The sequence below is a fragment of the Kogia breviceps genome, chromosome 14, assembly GCF_026419965.1.
Source record: "Kogia breviceps isolate mKogBre1 chromosome 14, mKogBre1 haplotype 1, whole genome shotgun sequence".
NCBI classification, from domain to species: domain Eukaryota; kingdom Metazoa; phylum Chordata; class Mammalia; order Artiodactyla; family Physeteridae; genus Kogia; species Kogia breviceps.
Window position 1 is genome coordinate 16,054,088 of NC_081323.1, and position 23,652 is coordinate 16,077,739.

The following is a 23,652-nucleotide window of genomic DNA, read 5'->3' on the forward strand; positions in this document are numbered from 1 at the left end:
ACACTGCCGTTTGGTTACTGGGAATTCATTTTCATGACTAATAATAACAATAGCAAATATTCCCTGATTGTTTACTCTCTGCCAGACATTTGTTAAGACTTTACATACATTATCTCAGATACACGTCACTGCAGGAAAAGAGGACTGAAGCTCAGGATGTGGGACCAGGATTAACACGGGTCCGTGGGATGCCAGAGCCCACGCATTTACCACTAGCCCACACTGTCTCCACTGACCACCAGCATCCCAGACCAGTGACACTGTGGCCCAGAACTGCAGCCAGATGCACCCCTTATCCATGGCCCTCCCCAGGGTACACACCAAAGATGTCTGCAGGGCCCCGCCCTTGCCTCTGTGACCATAAGTCCCGAACCAGGACGGTCTGGAATTGTGAGGTTTTTGTTAGGAAATTAGCTGGGCAAGCAGCTAAGGTAAAAGCATTGTAACAAAGTGGAATTAAAACCACATGGCTGTGGAATCTGCAGGTCTCAGAGAGAGAAGGGGAAGCAGAGAACCTGCATTATTGATGGGCTCGTTCCTCAACAAATGGAGCATCAATTTCCATTGAGCACTTTAGTCAGACCCTGAACAGTATAAAATGTGGGGCTTGAGTTGGCTTCCTCCCTCCCTCCCTCTCTCCTTCTCTCCTTTTACATCTCACTAGCTTCAAAAAAACAAAAGTGACAGGCTCTCAAAAGTATACATAGAGTATACCAAGTTTTTTTTAAGCAAGGAGATTTGGTGGTAATAAGAGTAAACAATAAATAAACAAAATACAGTTAAGATTGTTAGACGATAAACTGTATACCTAACGGTCCCAGGCATCTGCTAGAATTGGGCCACAAATTTGCCCATGACCTCTGAGCAGCCTCTGCAGAGATAAACATGATCCATCCAACATCATGTGATTCTTATAGGAAATCAACTTAGCGGCCCCTCCTCCCCTCCATAGGTGTGTTTGTGACAAAATCAAGGACTGCTTCCTCCTGGACACAGTGGTGGGTCCAGCCATGCTGTCATGGTCCTCCCTGGAAGACCCAAACTGCCACCTGCCGGAGACATCAGGGAAGATGTTGGCTGCTGGAAGCCTTCATGCCTGCTGTGCAGATGACACTAATGATACTGCTGGAGTTCCTGGATCCAGCTATGCCTGAAACCCTTTGTCCACCCCTGGATATTTCAGTCTTTTTTTTTGCATCAGCTTATTTGAGTTTGATTACTGTTACTTAGGAATGAACTTAAGAGTTGTGACTAGCTGTGACGGAAAAGGCAAAAATAAACACACATCACAGTCATTCAGGAGAAGTCCTAGAATTCCCTTAAGGAGATTTTCCCATTGTACAAAAAATTCTCTACTGATTTTCTCTAGGTCTTGATTGTTCAAAGCAACCATCCATGCTGAAAAAACATACATTTCCTCAGCATGGTATTCAGGATCTTTATGATCAGGCCCTGCTAGTTTTCACTCCTCTCTCCCTATGTAGCTCCATGTCCTTTCTCGCCAGCCCAATAAAAAGAATGACCTACGTGCCACTCCTAAGCACAACATGAGCCTCCTGCCTCTTGCTTTTGTATATGCTGTTCCCTCAGCCTGGAAGGTCCTCTCCTTCTCTGGTCTGCCTGCCAAATTTCCACACATCCTCAAAACTCTAAGATCAGTGGTTGCCTAGGGCTAGATCATGGGGGCATTTGGGAACGATGGGTAAAGGGTGTAAGGTTTCTTTTGGGGGTGATGAAAAGGTACTAAAATAGATTGTGTTGATGGTCACACAACTCTGTGAATATTCTAAAAGCTACCGAACCATATACTTCAAATAGGTGAATTGTATAGTAGGTGAATTATATTTCAAATAATAAAGACTTTTTTTTTTTTTTTCCCCACACCAAGTGGCTTGTGGGATTCTTAGTTCCCTGACCAGGAATCGAACCCAGGGCCCCTGCAGCAGAAGCACAGAGTCCTAACAGTTGGACCGCCAGGGAAGTCCCCCTCAATAAAGTCTTGAAAAAATAAAAATAAAGATGAGACTATACTATTAAAAATAATAATAAAACAAATAATATATGTGTTATTATTGAGATATTATATTGAGATATTATAAATAGTTGAGATATTATAAACAGCTTCAGAAATAAGTAGTGTGAGGACATCAATCTCCCTCCATGCCCACCCCCAATATTCTGCAGACCCCCATGCAAGTAACCAACTGAGCCCAGACCCTGCCCATGAGCAGAGGGTCCTCATCAAGGCACTGGCATTCTGCTCCCCTCAACTCTCCTTCCTGCTGGAACCAGCAGGAACCATGGCAGGTAAAAGGCACTCACCGTGGGCAGCTGGCCCGATAGCAGGTGGCTGTCCTGGGCCAGCATGTTGGACACCATGATGGCTGGGAGGTCCATGGCCTGGTAGGAGTAAGCAGGGAGCAGCCCGTTGGGCGTGAGGCCGTGGCACAGTGAGTGGTAGCCGGCTTCGTGGTCCCCCAGGTGCAGGAGGGACGGCTCGGGGAGGTTGGGAGGTGTTATTGGGGGGATCTCATAGTCTTCGTTGCTCTCGTTCTGGCTGTTGTAGGTCTAAAACATCAAAAGGGCATGTTGTTGAGGGTCAATGTCTTACAGCTGCAGAACAGGCTTGACAGCACCAAAAATAGCAACAATGGTGACCCCTTGGCAAAGGAGAGAGGGGATGATCCCTCTGCAAGGTACACAGTCAAGATGGCCCCGTCAGACTCCTGACCCATCCCCTAATGGGTGCTTCCTCCTACTATACAGTCTGTATACAGAAACCTGCCCTCCTGGAGAATGGGGCCAGCTCCTGTTCACCTGTTCTTCTCTGTTTTCCCACCAGATCTGGCCCCTGCAGCCCACCATGAATCCACCTGTCCACACCCACCCATTTTACAGATGGAAGAACTCAGGTCCCAGAGGAAAGCGGCCCGTGCAGGGCTAGTAGAAGAGCTGGGAGTGGAGCTGAAGTATCCTGACTCCCGGCCCCATGGTCCAGGGCAGCTGGACGACCTTCTCTTATATGTTCCCAACTGGGTCCTCTCTTGGTCTTTCTCATCTTGGTAAACGGTAAAAACATTCCCCCAGGAGCACAAGCTACAAGCCACACTGGACGCCTTCCTTTCCAAACTTTATTTGTTCACTTTTCCCACCTCACTGCACAGACCAGGAAGCTCCATCACAATGCTGAATAGAAATGGTATGAGTGGACACCCTTGCTTTTTTCCTTACCTTAAGTAGCTCAATATTTTTACCACTAAGCATGATTTGCCATAGGTTCTTACAGGTATCTTATAACAGGGTAAGGGCATTCCTTTTTCTTTCAATTATGCATCAAATTTTAATTTTATTGAATTCCTTTTCCCTGCATCTACTGAGAGTCTCAAGTGACTTTTTCCTTTAATTCAGTTAATATGGTAAATTGCTACCCTTGGTGTTTCTAACGTGAAAACGACCTTGCATTTCTGGAATAGGCCCTCCTTGGTCATTTTATGCATTATTAGATTTTGATTGCTGATATTTTGTTTAGGATTTTTGCATCTAGTTCACGAGTAAGATGGGCCTATGATTTTCCTTTTTCATACTTCCTTTGTTGGGTTTCAGCACCAAGGTTACGCTAGCCTGGGGAATCATACCTCCTTTTCTATGCTCTGAGAGCGATTAGACGTGGGAGAAGAGTTATGTGTTAACCGCAAGATGGATCCAAGAAAACATGAAAGAGAAGTTTCAAGATATAGAGGACAAAGTGAGGGTGTCTAATGGACATCTGTTCAATCAGCCTTCTGGAGGGAGAACAGTGTGAATGGGGCAGAGGAATAATTGAAGAGATAATGGTTGGGAATATTCCAGAACTGATGAAGGACACCAAAGGTACTGGTGAATATGATGGTAAATCTTACAACAGTCATAAAATATAATGTGTAGAGAAGGAAAAAAACATGAAGCCACAACAGCATACAAGAAATAAATCTTCGAACATCCTAATATTCTTTGGTAAATTAAGTATGTGTATTAAAATAGCTAGGGCAGTTGAAGCCCATTACAATATCTGGTTCTTGGTTGGTAGGCTCTCAGTAAATATTTGTTGGATGAGGTCATTGAGGGGGTGGGGATGGGTAGGATTCGAGTGGAGTTATGGTGGCAGTAAGGCCCACGTGGTCTCTAAAACACCTGCTTGTTGTTAACGCCTTTCTTCTCAGGCACCTGTGAACCTCACTACAATTCCTGGGGAAGAGCCCTAGACTGCCCTTTATATCCACAGAAACATGCTCCAAGAGGGTAGTGCCTAGCCAGACTCATGCCCCTGCCTTGGACCCAGAGCCCAAGCCACCTCTTGCTTACTGGCTCCCTCTGCAGGGATCTTGTGAGATTACTTCACGGATAGGCAAACAGCAGTCCAGGAAGCAGTGACCCTGTTGGTGGCAAAGGGCATCCGGAGCCATCAGGAATAAGATCCAGTCTTCTGACTCCAAGATCTGGCTCCTTGCTACCACATGAAGTTGCTTCCAAGAGCTTACAAGGTTTGGGGACTGACCCCTACCTAGTTGCTCTATATGCATACAACCAAAGTTATATATCTCACACTGCATGATCTTAGCCTGTCATTGCTCTCTCTCGGCTCAGTTTCTACACTCGCACAAAGGGGGACAGGGGATGGGCTCATCCACCTTTCAAGCTCCATGCCTAAGTATACACATTAGCTACTCTATCAATATCCATGGGATTTCAACCCAATTTGATGGGAGTCCCCCAGCTGGTGTCTGGGAGTAACAGGAGGACCAGGAGAGGGCCCAAGGAAGATACAGTTTCTCCTGATCAAGCCTGACACATAGGTGGAAACCATGTCCTGGTAGGTCTCAGCTGTACCAAAAACAATTTCCTTGAGCAGTTTTTTTAGTCAGGGAATATAAATATCTAACATTTATTGAGCATATAGTATGTGCCACGTGTGAGCACTTTACAAAAGTTTAAGGTATTTAATTCTTACAACATCGTTGTGAAGGAGGTTCTGTTATTATACAGCCATTTTATGGATACAGAAACTAAGGCACAGAGAGGGGAATTTACCTGCCCAAAGTCACACAGCTAGAAAAAGGTCTCACCCCCTCCTCCCCTAATTTACACTGTCTGCAAAGGAAGGCAACGTTTTCTAGTCTGTGACATGGATCCTGAGACTCTGGGTTCTAACAATCCTGAGAGGCAGTGCCAATCAAGAAGTCAGAAATGGCTGGAGAGAAAGCCCTCTGTGCCCTTCTATGCCTGGCACCTGGCTAGTAAACCCCCTACCCGTGATGTGAATGCAACCATCCACCCCGTCTGCACCCTCACCAAGACAGCTGAGCAAGGCTCTGGCCAAATTTTACCAGAAATCATGCTCACCAGCTCTGCGTGGGCTCTTCGTGCTGCTGGGAACCGCTCCCTTCCACCTTATTAATCTCCACGATGACTCTCCCCTGAGTTGTCCTCTAACTCCCTTTCTGCCCCTTTGCCCTTTGCAGATGGCCAGTCACCTTCTACTTCATTCACAGGGAAAACAGAAAATAGCTTCCAAAATGTCCTGACACCAGAACCACAAACCTGCCCATTTGGCACCAACTTGCCTCCTGTTTTGATGCCAGAAGGGCCATCCCTACTTCTTCCGAAGGCCAATCTCCCTACCTGTGTATGAATGGTCCTACCTCCTCGTTTCTCCCTCTGTCCCAAGGACCTTGGTCATTCCATTAAACATTTTGTTTCTGGCTCTTCGGCCTCCCCTCCCTGCTGGACCGAGACATGCTCAACTCTCTGGTCTTACACACTCCCCCATCCCTCTGCAGCTGCCACCATCTCTCCTCCGGTTCACACCCATCTTCTGGAAAGGGCTGTCCCCACCCATCGGCTCCCCTCGTCTCCCATTCACTCCAGAGCCCACTGCAACCTGCATTCTCTTCCCTCCATGCCCTCACCAACCAGTGAGCTCCATGGCACCGGATCCAATTGGCTTTTTTTTTGCCAGCCACGTCTCATCTGTCCCCTCAGCAGTGACAGTCCAACTGATCCCTTTCCTTCATCTTGCAAACATCCCTCCTTTAGCCTCCAGGAGGACCTCGTGCTGTCAGTTATCTGCCCACCTTCTTGCTTCTCTGTCTCCGGTGTCAACTCCTTCTCGGCCAGCCGTGTTGGAGCTTCTTGGGTTCAGTCCTGAGCGTTCTGCTCTTCCTGCCCTACACCTTCTCCCCAGGTGGACCTCACCCAGTCTCAGTTTCAACTTCCATCTTGAGGCCGCATTTCCACCTCCAATTCTGGTCACTCATCTGAGCCCCAGATCTCAGCATCTAGATGCCTACTCAATGCTCCCACTTGATGTCTCACAAGCATCTCAAAGTGAACGTGTGCAAAGCTGCAATCACGATGCCCCTTCCCCCAACCTGCACCTGTGTCTCCCTCATCCTCCACCCAGTTAATAAAGCCACGAACTTGGGGCTTACCTTCAGTTACCACTCAAGTCCAATGAAACTCCTCTGAAATATCTTTTAAACCTATCCATTTCTCTCCGTTCACACTATCTTGGTCCAGGCCACCAGCATCTCTTACCTGGGGAACTGCAACAGCTTCCTTACTGGGCTCCCATAGTCCACTCTTGTCCCCACCAATCCATTCCCTTCATGCAGCCAAACGGGTCTCTCGAAAGATGACCATCTCACCACATAACTCCCACGCTTACAAGGCTTTGATGGCTCCCCTCTGTCCTAGGATAAAGTCCATAGAACCAAACATGGCTTGTAAGCCTTCACCTGGCCTGGCTCCCATCACCTTTCTAGCCACAGGGACCTTTCCTGCCTCCAGGCCCTCACACAGCAAGACTCTCCTCCTCTCATTCCCCCTCCACAGCCTCATATGTGTCCCCCATAGCATCCTTATCGCCTGCAATGATTTGTGACTCTTTCCTTCCCTTTAGCTTGTGTCCCCTCCCCACAGACTCCACGGGGGCAAGACAAGGCTGTCTTGTCACCAATGCCTGGCACACAGTAGGTGCTCAATTAGAATGTGACGAATGAGCACATGAAATGGGGGGACGCACCAGGCTTTGGGTTTAGACTTCACCTGGGGGTTTCCATATCTGCCCCTCCCAACAGACTGGAAGTCCCTCAGTCACCCACTGTTCCTGTCTGTGGGCTGTCACCTTCCTCTCTACTCCCTGCACCCACAACAGGTGCTGTCACATGGCATGTGACAGTAAATGCCAAATGACTGCACGAGTCCATGGCTTTCATTTAAAAAACCAAAACCTTAACACACTGGAACCAGCCCAAATGACCAGAAGCCTTTTCCCAAAATAAGCATATGTTGCATCAAAATATTGGAATCACACAATTATGACAATTCACTTAAAGAGGCAATTAGCACACTTAAAAATAACTGAACATGCAAACATGTACATGCCTCCTCTGAATGCAATTAAATCCTAAACGCATGACACCTGAATACCACCCCGGCCTGCTATGGATTCATACTGTGTGCCAGTCTCTGGACCTGGTATTTCCACACTCATTCTCCATTTAATCCATATGCGTTCTGCAAGGAAGTGACAGTTCTCTCCATTCTGCAGATGAAGAACATGAAGCTCAGAGAATTAACGTGTCCCAAGTTATTCTTGGTTGGGATTCAAGCCCAGGTCTTGTGACTCTGAATCCATCATTTTCCCACACTGGGTCAGAGACCTATTCAAGACTCATATTCCTCACTTCCTCTAAGTAAGAAATGGACCACTCAGTGATGCCTAATTTGCTGTCCAGCACCAGTGTCCTCATGAGAATACAGAAAGAGATGCCAAGTTGTAAGAGCTCTAGAAGCTAAAAATATTAGCAAATCTTACAGGGAAACTTCTGTAAAGAGTTGTCTTTTCCTATCCACCCATCCTCTCTCAAACACACTCCAGGGACTTCCCTGTGGTGCAGTGGTTAAGAATCCACCTGTCGATGCAGGGGACATGGATTTGAGCCCTGGTCTGGGCAGATCCCACATGCCACGGAGCAACTAAGCCCATGTGCCACAACTACTGAGCCTGAGCTCTAGAGCCCGCAAGCCATAACTACTGAGCCCGCATGCCACAAGTAATGAAGCCTGTGTGCCTAGAGCCTGTGCTCCGCAACAGGAGAAGCCACTGCAAGGAAAAGCCTGTGCACCACAACGAAGAGTAGCCCCCACTCGCCGCAACTAGAGAAAGCCCGCGCGCAGCAACAAAGACCCAACACAGCCAAAAATAAGCAAGTTAATTAATTAATTTTTTTAAAAAACACACTCCAATCACATTTTCATCCCACCATCCACCAAAACTGTCTGGCAAGGTCGCCAGTGACCTCCATGTTACTAAGTCCAACGGTCAGATCTCAGTCCCAACTGTCCACGTTGACCTTCTCAGAAGCATTTGACATTCTTGACCACCCTGCTTCTCCTGGGAATAAATTTCTTCAAGTGCTTCTAGGACACCACGACTGTTGATCTTCCTAAATCACAGGACTTTTCTTCTCCATAGCCTTTGCTGGTTCCCATTCTTTCCCTCAACCTATTAATGATGTCACAGAGCTCAGATCCCAGACCTCTTCACTAAATACACTCAGTCCTTGAGGATTTCATCTAAACTCCTGGCTTTAAATACCATCTATATGCTGCTGACACCCCAGCTCATATCTCCAGACCAGACCTCTCTCCTGACTACAGATTCATAGAGCCCACTGTATTTGACACCCTTGTTTGGATTTGAATAGACATCTCAAATTTAACACGTCCAAAAGAGAACGTGTCAATCCATGGTTTTCTCCTCCTCAGCTAATGGCAAGTCCATCCTTCCAACTGCTGAGGCCAAATGCCTTGGAGCTATCCTTGGACTCCTTTCTTTCTCTCATACCCTACACCAAATCTGTCAGGAGATCATGTTCGCCCCACCTTCGGAACAGATACAAGATGGAACCTCTACGGTCCAAGCCATCATCCTCTTTACCCTGGAAGATTGCAGTAGTCTCTTACCTGGCTTCCCTGCCTCCACCCTTGCTTTGGTCTATTCTCATTCAGAGACCAGAATTATCCTGTTAAAATGTGAGGTCATGTCATTCCTTTGCTCACCACCCTCCAGTGGCCCCCTTCTTACTCAATTAATAACAGGGTCCTCAGCAATTCCATTCCCGGGTATATATCCAAAAAAACCAAAAACACTCATTCAAAAAGATACATGCACCCCAATGTGCACAGCAGCATTATTTATAATTGCCAAAGTATGGAAGCAATCTAAGTGTCCATCAACAGATGAATGGATGAAGAAGATGTAGCACATGTGTGTGTGTATACATACACACACACACACACAGACACACACACTACGGAATACTACTCGACCATAAAAAGAATGAAATTTTGCCATTTGCAGCAACATGGATGGACTTGGAGGGCATTATGTTAAGTGAAATAAGTCAGATGGAAAAGGACAGACTGTATGGTATCACTTATACATGGAATCTAAAAAATACAACAAACTAGTGTATGTAACAAAAAAGATGCAGACGCACAGATATAGAGAAGAAACTAGGGGTTACCAACGGGGAGAGGGGAGTGGGGAGGGGGAGTATAGGGGTAGGAGTGGAAAAGGGTTATTATGGGATTATATGAAACCATGTGTGTGAAACTTCTGAAAATTGTAAAGCACTGTAGAATTTAAAGAATCTGTCATTCAATTAAAAAAAAGAAGAGGGTCCTTATAATGGCTACATGGTCTACTCTCCCACTCCCACGTACATCCCTTTCACCTTCCTGACATCACCTCTTAATATTCTCCTCGTTCATGCCAGTCTGGCCACACTAGGCATGAGTCTGTCTCAGAGCCTTTGCACTGGCGGTTCCCTCTCTCTAGAACATTCTCCTCCTAAATATTCACAGAGCTCATTCCTTCACCCCTCAGGTCTTCACTCAAACCCCTGCTTCTCAATGAGGTTTAACCTCACTGCTCAGTTTAAAGCCACAAGCCATCAGCCATACTCTACTGTTTGTCTGTTTTTATCACTTGTTACTTCCTAACATCCTACACATTGGGTTGGCCAAAGAGTTCGTTCAGGTGTTTCGTAAGATGTTAAGGAAAAACCTGAACGAACTTTTTGGCCGGCTCCATATTTTATCAGTTTATTATGTATTACCTGTCTCATCCCACTAGACTATCAGCTCCGCGGAGGAAGAGATTTTCACCTGTCTTGTTCACTGCTGTATCCCCAATGCCTTCAACAGTGCCTGGCATGTAATGAGTACTCAGAAAGTATTTGATGAATGAATGAATGAATGAATGAATAAATAAACAAATGAACTACTCACCAGATGCCAGAAGAAAGAGTGGTAAGAAAATGAATCGACTGGCAAACCATGAAGATACCCCCCTCTAAGGAGAAGGGCTACTTCTGGCTCTGATCCAAGGGTAAGACAAAGGTTGTTTGAATCAGTGCAGCATTCCTGCCTTCCTGGAAGTGGTGCATGAAAGACTGTAATCAACTGTCCCTTGTGGGGAGCGAGTGGGAGTGGGGAGGAAGAGGCACTGAGGCAAACAACAGGGCTAGGAGGTAGGGCTTTATTTACCAACACGTGACATCTACCATACAGATGTGTGTTAGGAGGCTGCTAGAATCACCTTATTTCTCAATTCGTCCATTTGTGCTTTTCTTTCCAAATCAACTAAATAATGAGAACTCAGAGCAAAGCAATATGGCTGGGGTAGAAGGGGCATCCAGGAGACTGGCAGGTTTCTCACGCACCAATTCTAGGAACGGAAGACTACCGGACTGATCCAAATGACCTCTGTGGCTTGCGCTTGGGTCAGAGAAGGGTAAGTCTTCTCCTGGAATTCCTGGGAGGAAAGGTCTTAATTGAACATCAAAGCCAATGACTCCTTGAGATAGGGGAATAAACAAGCAAGGGAGCGGCCTCTGGGCCTTGAGAAAGGGATGGAGAAGAAAGTATCTGAGAACATCCATTGGACCAGAAGCCTGTTGCAGTGATAAGCTTATGTTCCATGAAATTATCAGAATAAACTCATTCGCTTCCCACAATAAGTGAATCAAAAATTCAACCACAGGAAGTAACAAATATATAGATAGATAGATAGATAGATAGACAGATAGATAGATTCTTTTAAATAACCCTTTCCGAAACAAATACTTAAAGCTCAAACCTAGAGAATGAAAAGAAAATCAAGAAAGGGATTCTAGAAGGAGTGGTGAGCTGAAAAACTACTACAACTTATATTAATTCAAAATAGCTGTTGATACTACAATTTATATTAATTCAAAATAGCTGCTGATAAGGCGACTGCAGGATTCAATGTGACTATCTTATAAGGATTCCTAAAATAGAAGAGGTACAGGACAGAATTATAGAATTAAAAATGAGCACAAACTAAAAATTGACGGATTTTGCTAGAAGCTATGCCTTCCTTAAAAAAGACTACAAATACTGATTAGTTATTTATAGTGTAAGGAAAATTTAAGTTTAAACATTTTGTTCTAATTTTTTTACATGTATTGAGTTGAAGTTCACATAACACAAAATTAACACTTGCGTGGCATCTAGTTCATTCATGTTTCGTGAACACCACCTCTATCTAGTCCCAGAATATGTTTGTCATCCCCAAAAGGAAACCCCATACTTATTAGGCAGTTTCTCCCTACTCCCCTGGTCCCAACCCCTGGTAATCACAAGTCTGTGTTCTGTCTCTGTGGATTCACCTACTCTGGATAGTCTCATATAAATGGAACCATACAATATGTGACCTTATGTGGCTTCTTTCACTTAGCATAATGTTTTTGAGGTTCATCCACAATGTAGCACATATCAGTAGTTCACTCCTTTTTATGGCGAATAATATTCCACTGTATGTATAAACCCAATTTGTTTATCCATTCATCCACTGATGGACATTTGGGCTGTTTCCATCTTGGCTACTGCGAATAGTGCTGCTATGAACAAGGTTGTACATATATTTGTTGGAGTTCCTGTTTTCAATTTTTGGGGGTATATAGTTAGGAGTAGAGTTTCTGGGTCATATGATAGTTTGATGTTTAATTTATTGAGGAACTGTCACACTTTTTTCCACAGTGGCTGCACATTTTACATTTCCACCAGCAACGTCTGAGGATTCCAATTTCTCCACGTACTTGCCGCCAACACTTATGTTGCATTATTTTTATTATACCCATCCTAGTGAGTATGAAGTGGTATCTTATAGTAGTTTTGATTCTTATTTCCCTAATGACTAATGATGTTGAGTATCTTTTCATGTGTTTTTTTTTTGCCATTTGCATATCTTCTTTGGAGAAATGTCTTGAAGTCTTTTGTCCGTTTTTAAATTAGGTTGTCTTTCTGTTGCAGTATTGTAAGTGTTCTTTATATATTCCAGATACTAGACCCTTATATGATGTATGATCTACAAATGGTTTTCTCCCATTCTCTTTCTTGATAATGCCCTTGATACACAGAAGTTTTAATTTTCATGGAGTCCAATTCATCCATTTTTTCTTTTGTTGCTCATGCTTTTGATGTCCTATCTAAGAATCCATAGCCAAATCCAAGGTCATGAAGAGTTACTCCTATGTTTTCTTCTAAGAATTTTGTGGCTTTAGCCCTGAGACATAAGTAGTGGACCCATTTTGAAATAACTTTTGTATATGGCATGAGGTAGAGTGCAACCCCATTATTTTGCACATGGCTATCCAACTGTCCCAGCACTATTTGGTTAAGAGACTGTTCTTTCCCCATTGACTGGTCTTGGCACCCTGGTTGAAAATCAATTGACCACAGATGTAGGAGTTTATTTCTGGACTCTTATTTCTATTCCATTGGTCTATATATCCATCCTTATACTGTTCTGTTGTGAACCACACTGTTCGACTATTGTGCTTTTGTAGAAATTGGGAAGTGTTCTCCAACTTTGCTCTCCTTTTCCAACATTGTTGTGGCTACTCAGGACCCCCTGAAATTTCATATGAATTTGAGAATCAGCTGTTCCATTTCTTCCTTAAAAGGCTGGTGGAAACTTGATAGAGATTGCACTGCATATGTAGATTGCTTGGGGAGTACTGCAATCTCACCAAAATTAAGACTTCCAATTCATGAGCACAGGATGTCTCCCCCATTTGCTAGGTTCTCCTTTAATTTCTTTCAGCAGTGTTTCATAGTTTTCACTGTTCAAGTCTTTCACCTCCTTGGTTAAATTTATTCCTAAATAGTTTATTCTTGCATGCTGTTATATATGAAATTGTTTTCTTAGTTCTTTTTTTCTTTTTTGGATTGTTCATTGTTGGTACATGGAAACACAACTGATTTTTGAATATTGATCTTATACCCCGAAACTTTGCTGAATTCATTTTCTGAATTCATTCATTCATTTAAACAGATATTCAAATTATCTGTTTATTATAATTTAAAAAAAGAAGTTCCACACTGCTGGAGGAACAATAACAACAACAACAAATGGAAAAGAAAATAGAACCTGATCAAACTAACAAAAATCTGAAAAGAAAAAAAGAAAATAGAAATGAACTATGAAACATGATAAAGAACCTTCAAAAAATGACAGTATTAAGACTAAATACTAGTAATCACAATAAATACAAATGATTTCAATTCTTTTATTAAAAGATAAAAAATTAATATTTTGATTAAAATAAATGAATCCAGCATATGACATTTATAATAGGCATACATGAAATAAAGTGACACAGAAGGTTAAAACTAAGCAGATATATCAGGCAAATAAAAAGCAGAAGTGGCAAAATTAATAACAAGTTAAGTACAATTTTGGGCAAAAGGCATAAAAGAGACAAAGAGTAATACTTAAGTTGATAAATGACACAATCCACTAAGAAGAAAGGACAGACATAAACTTTTATGTAGACGGATAAACCACAGGAATATAAAACGTTGAAAAACTGTTAGAAGTACAAAGCGGATTTAACCAAACCATAAACATGAAGAGACGCTAACACATCTCTTCAAAAACTGACAAATGAATCAGATAGAAAGGAGTAAGGACAGAAGATCTGAATAACACAATTTCCTCTCTTGAAGTGTCTCAAATTTAAAGAACGCACATTCTTTTCAAATGTCCATGGAACACTTAAAAAACATGAGCATGTAATAACTAATCAGATAATCTCAAACTGTTCAAAAGGCAGGGATGATGTAAGCCACATTCTAGGATCTAAATGCACTAACCTAGTTTTTAATTAAAAAGAAAAAAAGAAGGGAGAGAAGGAAGGAGCAGAAAAACATGGAGGAAGACAGACCCTCCTAAATACTTGGGCGTTTTAAAAGCAAAATCTTCTAAATAACTTTTGGGTTAAAGAGGAAATCACAACTGAAGCTACAGACAATGAGAACACTACCTGACAAAACCTGTAAGAGGTGGACAATGGAAAATTTACAACTTTTAACCTAAATGAATTTATTGGAAGATAAGGAAGACAAAATAGATGAATTCAGCACTCAACTCAAGAAGCTAGAAATAGAAACAGAAGAAACCAAAAGTCAGTAGAAGACTAATAAAATAGAAAACAAACTTTAAGGAAATACAGGAAAGAGATGGTTTCTTGAAAAGGCTAACAAAATAGTAAACCACTGACAAGAAAAAGAAAAAAGGACATCCAAAAAAGGAATAAAAAATACACTGATTCTCTGAAAGTTGTTGAGAATCCCTTTGTGACAGAGTATAAAGCTATCCTAAATGTTTATTATTTTCAGCTTCATTCTGTTGTTTAAATCTTCTACATAACTATTAGTTCTCTTTTTCTGTTTGATCTATTGGTTTCTGAGACAGGTACATCAAGAAATTTCCACCATGATTGTGATGTCATCAGTTTCTTCCTGTATGTCTGTCTATTTTTGGCTTCATATATTTCAGGGCTATGTGGTTAAGTATTTACATATTGACGATTATTGTATCTTCTTGGGGAAGGGTACCTTTCATTATTCAATGGTTTATCCAATTAATGCTTACTAGAAAGTTCTCAGACTGACATTTGGATTACCCATGTCCATCACCCACCCCGATGCTGTAGAGGCAGAAGATTCACTGAGGGGGGATCTATAGGAGTAGAATGTGATTTGGCTTTCCTTCCATCCTGAAACCCCACTTTCGAGCCAAGTGAGAAAGACCCCAGTAGCACAGCTTGTTGGGACTCGGAATGCACCTCATTCCGTGGTGAGTCTGGTGAGAAAGAAAGAGCTCTCAGGAGGACCCAACTTGTGTCCCCAGAGTTGAGAGGCTCTGTGACTGGAAGGTTTTGAAAGATGGGAGGAAAGCAGAAGCTGCCTGAAGTGTCAGGGCCAGGAGAGACTGAGAGAATGAGAGCAAGTCAGAGAGCGATCTGCATGTCCCTGGTTTGGCAAGTTAAGGATATGTGAGTTGCTGGGGGCAGGTGAAAGCTAATGACAGAGGCTGGCTGAAGGCATCTAAAGAGGTCCCACCCAAGATGGTAGCCTGACAGGACAGGGGGATCTCAGCAGCAGGAGGTATGTCAACAGGTATACCACCCACAGGGCAGGTCACAAGAGGTGAGCTGCAGAGCAAGTCCCCAGCTCAATGTGCTCCGTGGAAAAGAGCCAGCCTGTGAGAGCCTGCTACAGCAGCAGGCACGGAGGGGGTAGGACTTCAACAGTACTAGTCAGCAAGAGGTTTTGACCCTAGCCCTTAATCCTGCCTTACCCTGTCCTGACCCTGGAGTCTCCAGCAGCATCACAGGAAATGGGAATGGATGGACAGATAACAGACCACCCCCATGCCCACTGCAGGTTTCCAAGACAATGAGCCAGGAAGGAAAGAACATGGAACGGACCTCTGCTTTCTTGTATCCTGTGGAGTCCAGTCCGCTGAATAACCCAGAGTGACAGCAACAACACCTTATGTTGACACAGGACTTTGGGGTTCCAAATGCTTCCACATATTACAAATATTTTTCCCATAAAAGCCTGAAGATTCTTGGAATACATAATCGGTGAGTACTTTTTTTTTTTTTTTTTTTTTTTAAATCTACAGAAAGAACGCTGTCTTTGGACTTAGACTGACCTGGGGGAATTCCAATCCTGCCACTTAACTTGCTGAGGGACCTTTGGCAATTTATCCCAACTACCTACTCCCGAGTGTCTTTATCTACAAAACCCCACCTAACAGCTGAGAGAATTATGTGAGGAAACAGATGTGAAAACACAGGAACAGAAGTCAACACAATCCCCTCCCCCACGCCCAAGGAGGGGAAAAAAGAAAGACTTCAGGGTGTACGCAGAATAAATGTTAAATATCTTTTCCATTTTGGAAACTGAGGTTCGAAAAGGCAAAATGACTTATCCAAAGTCACACGGGTAGCATTTATGGTAACAAGGACACGAAGCCCTGACTGTCTGGGGCCAACACATACTCTACCATTTTTCATGCCCCTCCTAACACGTACATCAATCCTGATTAGCCCAGGACAGACAGTCCTGCTTTACGCCTCTTGTTCTGGGGTAATTTTTAATAGTGCCTTCTTTCACTTTAAAATTGTCCTGGTTTGGACAGTAAACTATATGGCCACCTACCATCCTAACAAATCAAACCTACACCCTATAAGAACATCTCAGCTAGAGGACTGTCATTCAATTCAGTGTTTCCTGACTGTTTTCAAAACAAGGAAAATGGCCTCTTACCCAAACCTGAAACCCCATCAACTGGATCAGGGCACCCAGCGCCATAACTTCTTATTATGTGTACAGTAATGTTATGGAATTCAGTGGGGACTGAAATGCAATTTTGTCAGGCTTGTCTGTGTCCATAATGACCGAGTCAAATTAATCATCTTGGATAATACCCCTGTGTCACCCGTCCCAGAGATGTTTAATAGAATCTTTCTGATTCATGTCTTGCAGTCCGTCAGATCTGGAGCATTGCCACCCTTCTGAAAATAGGTACAATTATGTCTTCTTGTTGGGCTATCATTTTCCAGGACTAAAAAATGCTTCTTAAAGATAAATAAATAAAATCCCATGCCATATATAAGCGAAGCGGGAGTGAAAAAGCCATACTGTTAAAATTAAATGTGGATTCTGGAGGTGGTGGTGGGGAGGAGGATGCAATAGCTTTTTAAGCCTTTATTTACAGGCAGAACCTCCAAGTCATGGCAACAGGGATGGAGGAGAGTGTAGAAAACTCTCCCACTGGTGGTCCTGATCCTGAAATGCTTGGATCGCAGCAGACAGAGGCATCATAATGTGACAATGACAACCAGTCATACTTGACATGAGTTTTGTTTACTAAAACTATATCTGGGAACAAACATGATAATCCCTGTGTGGTTTTTTTTTTGCTCAGAAAATTATCTGAGTCACTTTAAGGTTCCGGCAGCTTTCCAGACTGATACACTTGTGGGGGACATTTCTGGAAAAATGAGCAATTAGCAGTGGGGTTTCCTTCTTCTTTAGGAGGAATCAATCCCAGCAGAACTGAAGTAGCAAGGCTTGGGGCCACAGCTTTTGAGTAAGAGGGAGTGGCCTGAGCAGCAAGCATTATCCCATTTTACAGATAAGCAAGCTCACTTTACCAGTAAGTGGCAGAGTTTTATTTTCATAACATATTTTTTTACAATCACATATCCAACTGCCTCTTTGACACGTTCCCTTGGATGTCCTAGAGGGGAGGTCTGCAAATTTTTTCTGCAAAGGTACAGATAATAAATCTTTTTGGCTTTGTGGGTCAGTCTCTGTTACAACTATTCAACTCTGCCACTGTAGCATGAAAATAGCCATAGACAATATTGAAACTAATGAACAGAGCTGTGTTCCAATAAAGCTTTATTTACAAATGACAAGTGGTGGGCCAGATTTGGCCCATGGGCCATGGTTTGCTGACCCTTGTCCTAGAGGTGGTTTTTCTTCTCCATAAACTTTTAGCATCTAACACACAATATTTTTGACTTTTTAAAGGTACTTATTGCCTGTTCCTGTCACTAGAATGTGAATTCTGCTGTTTGGTGACTGATTATCCCACGGGCCAAGGACAGTGCCTCGCACATAGTAGGGCCTCAATAAACATTTGCTGGATGAAATAATACATGAATGAATGAGAATAGAGGTTTTGGACTACTGTGTTTGCTGCTGTATCTCCAGCACCTAGAACACTGCCTGACACACAGTAGGTATTCAGTAGACTTTTTTTTTTAATGAATGAATGCATGAATAAATTTACTGATGGCCCACTGTGGTAGAGGGCTGGGTTCTGCACCATTTTCCCTGTAAGCTCTAAGAAGTCAGCAAAGGTCTAAGGTGGTCTTCTCCTTAGAGATGCTGCTTTGTACAAAGTAATTCTAACTTGACCCATGAGGGTCTCTTGGTTCCCTGACCCCATCTTAGAAATCATCTTCCCATGAATGTGTCTGAATTCCAGCTCTGCCCTTGACAGTCTGTGTAACCTCGGGAAAGTCACTGCTCCTTTCTGGGCCTCAGTTATACCACCTGTGAAAAGAGGGAGTTGGACCAATGGATTTTTTAAACCCAAATTTAATCAGGTATGTGCCACGAATTCACAGGTACACAGGCAGACATGAGGCAGTGATGATTTTAAAAGCACTTTTAAATGATGAGTAGGCTCTCCAGTTGTTTCTGTGTTAAAATAGCTTCTGGGAAAAAATTATGTCTATTTGCAGCTTTTTTTTCTTTTCCATTTCTACCTTTTGAAAACTACAGAAGTAGCATCACCTAAAAATGTGCCCAGCCAGCTGCCTAGGGATGAATGCACTGAAGTTCTCAGTGACTGGCCTTTGTGAATGTTCTGAGGTCCTGTGACACTGGGATAAGCAGGGAAGTCCCCCAGCCCAGTTCATGCTGCTCCAGGCACAGTGCCCTGCTCAGACCCTTCCAAGGCTTGCTGCCTTCACAGCAGTGTCCCAGTATCTGTCTGGCATCCAAGGACTCCTGCACCCGATCCTGCAGCATCACCTGACACCGGGCACAGTGAGTCACTGAAGACCTCAGGCACTGCTGCTGCTGCTGCTGATGCTCTGGTATCACCAGGCCCCTGGGTGTGCTGGACCCTCTGCTCAGGCCATTGTCCTCCCAGGTGACACCTGTTCATCCTCAGAACTGCCACAGTACTCTTCTGCCTTCCCAGGCATGGAGGACTGGGCACAGCACTCTAAGCCTGCTCTGTACAGAATGGAGCAAGGCCTCCTTCTATGGCCTGGACCACATGCTCCTGTTAATATGCTCCAAAAGTTCCATCAGGAGACTGCAACCCAGAGCTCATCCACTCCCCTAAGGTTTATTGTGCCTCTTCTGTGAGCCAGCTTGTGCTGTCCTGCTTCTCTTCAGCTTTGTTCAAATAATAACAGCAAAAATCTACATAGTACTTACTGTGTACTAAGTGCATCCCTGTCCTATGTGCTTTTTTTTTTTTTTTTTTTTTTTTTTTTTTTTTTTTTTTTTTTTGCGGTATGCGGGCCTCTCACTGTTGCGGCCTCTCCCGCTGCGGAGCACAGGCTCCGGACGCGCAGGCTCAGCGGCCATGGCTCACGGGCCCAGCCGCTCCGCGGCACGTGGGATCCTCCCGGACCAGGGCACGAACCCGTGTCCCCTGCATCGGCAGGCGGACTCTCAACCACCGCGCCACCAGGGAAGCCCCTATGTGCTTTTCAGACATGAATTTATTAGTCTTTACAACAACTCTAGGAGGCAGGTCCTATTATTATATCCATTTCACAGAGGAAGAAAGGGAGGCACTGAGATGTGAAACTTGCTGAAAGTCACACAGCTGGGAAGGGTTAGAGCCAGGATGCCAACCCAAAAGGCTAGCTCAGGGGATCTGAATCCTTCCAACAACCACCAATGACCTTGGAAGCAAATCCGCCTTCAGCCGAGCCTTTGGATGAGACTGCAGCCCTGATCAACTTTATCAACTGCAGTCTCATGGCAGATCCTGAGCCAGAGGCACCCAGCTGAGCCACAACTGGATTTCTGACCCACAGGAACTACAAGATAATACATACATGTTATTTTTATATTTAAAAGTCTAGCTCATGAATTGGTACTCTTAATAACTGTGTGATTCTGCCTCTTTATAAATAGGAGGGGGACCTCCCTGGTGGTCCAGTGGCTAAGACTCCGCACTCCCAATGCAAGGGGCCCAGGTTCGATCCCTGGTCAGGGAACTAGATCCCACATACCGCAACTAAGAGTTCACATGCCACAACTAAAGATCCCGCATGCTGCAACTAAGACCTGGCACAGCCAAATAAATAAATAAATAAATATTTACAATAAATAGATAGGAGGGACGGGCTCCCTCAGAAGCGATGCTGAAGTTCTGTTTTGATTCTGTCTCTATGGGCAGCTCCCAAGCTGCTTCCTCCCTCATTCTCTGATCTCTCCTCTTTAACAGTCCTCAGGTGGGCATATGCCTGTGCCCTGCTTTTGCATCCCTTGAACATGGACCCTCCCTCCTAATGCTTTAGGGAGACACTGTACCTCACGCCATGCCTCTCAATCTGTAATGTGCACACAAATCACCTGGGGACCTTGTTAAAATGCAGGTTCTGATTTAGAAGGCTGGGGTGGGACCTGAGAGGCTGCATTTCCAACAAGCTCCAGGTGATGCTGCGGGTCCATGGGTCACACTGTGGATAGCAAGGCCTTAGGTATTCAAAGCACAGACTTTGACCCAGACAGACCATGGTCCAAATGCCAGTTCTGTCACATCCCAGCTAGGAGTCCTTAACCTCTGAGAGGTGAAAAGACTTACCCAAGGTCACATAATAAACCTGGAGCCACAAACAGAATGCTGTGTTCTGATTTCTAGTCTGGAGTCTCAAAACTACAGCTAAACCCACCCTCCTGAGTTCTGGGCCTGGACATGGGTGTCTAGGTGTGTGCATGTATAATGCCCTGTATTATGTGTCAACATATGTAAATGAGTGTGTGTGCAGACACGCACATATGCTTCTATGTGAATGTGCCTAATGCCAGCACATGTGCCAGGGGATTTATGAGAGTTTTCATTCACTCATTGACTCCCTCACCAGATATTCACTCAGCTCCTACTAGGTGCCAGGTCCCCACTCCCATGAAGCCAACAGTCTAGGAGGGACGCAACCATAACACAAATAAAAAACTCATTTGTGTGTGTCTGTATGTGTGTGTATTGCTCACAACAGCTCCAACAGCTAGGTGCCCTTATCCATTTCACCGAGGAAACCGAGGCACTGAGAGGTTAAGTAACTTGCCCAGGGTCACAGAGTGATGCTTAACGCATGCAAAGATGTGTATCAGCAAGCATGCTGGGGTGAGTGTGATGTGCACATATGCTTGTACTTGTATATGAATGTCTGCAAACAAGCGTGTGTGTGTGTGTGTGTGTGTGTGTGTGTGTGTGTGTGTGGAGTGCGCATGTGCCAGGAAGCACTTTTCCACAGATATCTCCAAATACTCCATAAACGAGATTTTCTGGCACCACAACAAAACACACATGCACGCACATTGTTTTTAGACCTGCGTATTTTCAAAGTTCTCCTAAAATTCTGTCCACAGAGAAATGGGGGTGAAGGTGGGGGCCTGCAGAGCAGAGCAGATCCAGGGAAGCCCACACCATCTGTTTCCCTGGGGCAGCCACGGCTGGAGCACTTTCACAGCTCATCATCCATTAAGAGGCTAAAAGAATTTCTCCCCTCCCAAGAAGTTAAATAAAATGCTCAGGTAGTAAAGGGCTAGTCCAGCCACACCCCCAGTGGGAATGCACTACCCTGGTGAGCTGACTGACACAGATACAAATGACCAAATGTGGCTATAGGTTCCCTTCCTCATCACACCACATCTCTAAAAATAGAGACATCTACACAAATGCCTTGATAATTCTTTTTCCTCTTTATGGAAGCATAGGATATCAACAGAAAGTGCTCAAGGCATAAAGGGACAGCTCAATGACGAATCTTCATGAAGCAAACAGACTTGTGTAAACAGCACCCAAATGAGGGAGAAAACCTACCAACATTTCCAAAGCCCCTCAAGGCCCCCCATTACCACCCCTATCAGCATAATCACAACTCAGATCTCTATCATCAGAAAAGAGTTTTGCCTGTTCGCGTGCTTTATGTAAATGAAATCATATGGAATGTTCTGTTTGGGTGTTTGGCCTCTTCCACTCAACCTGGTATTTGTGAGATTTATGCACGTGGTTATAAATCACTCCTCGTTGCTGTGTAGTATTCCACTATGTAAGAATATTCTGCAATCATCTATCCAGTCTGCTGTTGATGGGCGTTTGGATTGTTTCCAGTTTCATGCTTTTATGAAAAGTGCTGCTATGAACATTCTTATACGTGTCTTTGGGTGATCCGATGAATGCATTTTTGTTGAGTCAACACCTAGTGGTTGAATTACTGGGTCACAGAGCTTTAGATACTGAGAACTCGTTTTCCAAAATGGCTGTACCAATTTTACACAGCAATGTATGAGGACACCAGTGCCTGCACATCCTTGCCTGACTGGGTATCTCTGTCTTTTCCATTTTCTGCATTTTGAGGGGAGTATTTAATAATGTCAAAATGCTTCCTAACCCCTTTTCCTGTTCTTCTTCTCCCGTTGCTATGTCCGTCCATGTTTATTAAGGCCAGCAGGAAGAATAAAACTACAACTGCTCCATGTTTATACATCACACAGATACAACCACCAGCCACAACACACCCACCCTTGAGGGCCATCCCAGCACATTAAATAACCCAAAGTAGCACAGAGTGACGCGAAAGGCCTTGAGCTGTTATAGAGAACTTTATTTAAGGTTTTCTTGAGGGGACTTTGAACAGGACATTCCACCTGCAAAGCAAGGCTTCCGCAAGGCTCTCCGGAAGCCATCTCTCTCCCCGAAGCCAACACTCATTCCTATGGCTTATCTCCCCAGCCTTCCCCAGCCAGGCACACCGTCCCCTCCAGGCTGTGCACCCCAGCTCCCCCAGGCTCCTGAGAGCCACCCTCTCGCTCGATGCCCTTGGGTAGTTGTTCAGACTCTGCCACCAGGCAAACAAGTGCCTCTCTGAGGCCCCAGTGCTGGCCTGGCTTGAGGGTATCTGGGCTGGATTTCTGTTTACCTGAAACACAAGCCTCATCTAATTCATTCCACTACAGTCCTATGTAAAAAAAAAAATGTTCTCCCCAAACTGGAGCCACCGAACATTTACCTAGCTCCTTCACTTTTGGCTTCTCTTCCCTACACTGCAAATTCTATCAACAAAAACAGAAACTTTATCAAGTTCCTATCATATCTGGCACTGATTGAGCTGGTTACCTTCGACCCATTCACCTGGTCCTCTTAACTAACCCACACCCACTTAACCAGTCTAACTCAACTGAACTACTTAACTAAGCTATACCCACTTCTGGTTTTTTTTAACCTGCAAGGTAGGTAATAATGCCCCCATTTTACAGAACTAGAAAGCGAGAACAAGAGAGGTTAAGTAATTTGGTCAAGGTCACATGGGAGAGCAAGACAGAAGTAGGAGGTCCCATGGAGCGCAGACCTGCCACTCGCTCTCACCTGACTCACCTGAGTCCCTTGCACTCCACAGGCCCCCGGGGGCTGGCAGGATGAGGGATGCCGGGCCTGGCAGAGGCAGTCACATCACGCCCGCA

The 23,652-nt window shown here is 44.3% G+C and overlaps 1 protein-coding gene across 7 annotated transcripts in view; it reads right to left on the reverse strand.

Moving 5' to 3' along the window:
• TOX2 (TOX high mobility group box family member 2) overlaps window positions 1-23,652 on the reverse strand; it is a 135,375-nt gene that overhangs the window by 44,160 nt on the left and 67,563 nt on the right. For all 7 annotated transcript variants that reach the window (XM_059037805.2, XM_059037802.2, XM_067012659.1 and 4 more), the window contains one exon: window positions 2,323-2,568. In XM_059037805.2, coding sequence (XP_058893788.1) covers window positions 2,323-2,568 — 246 coding nt within the window. The remainder of the gene's footprint in view (window positions 1-2,322; window positions 2,569-23,652) is intronic.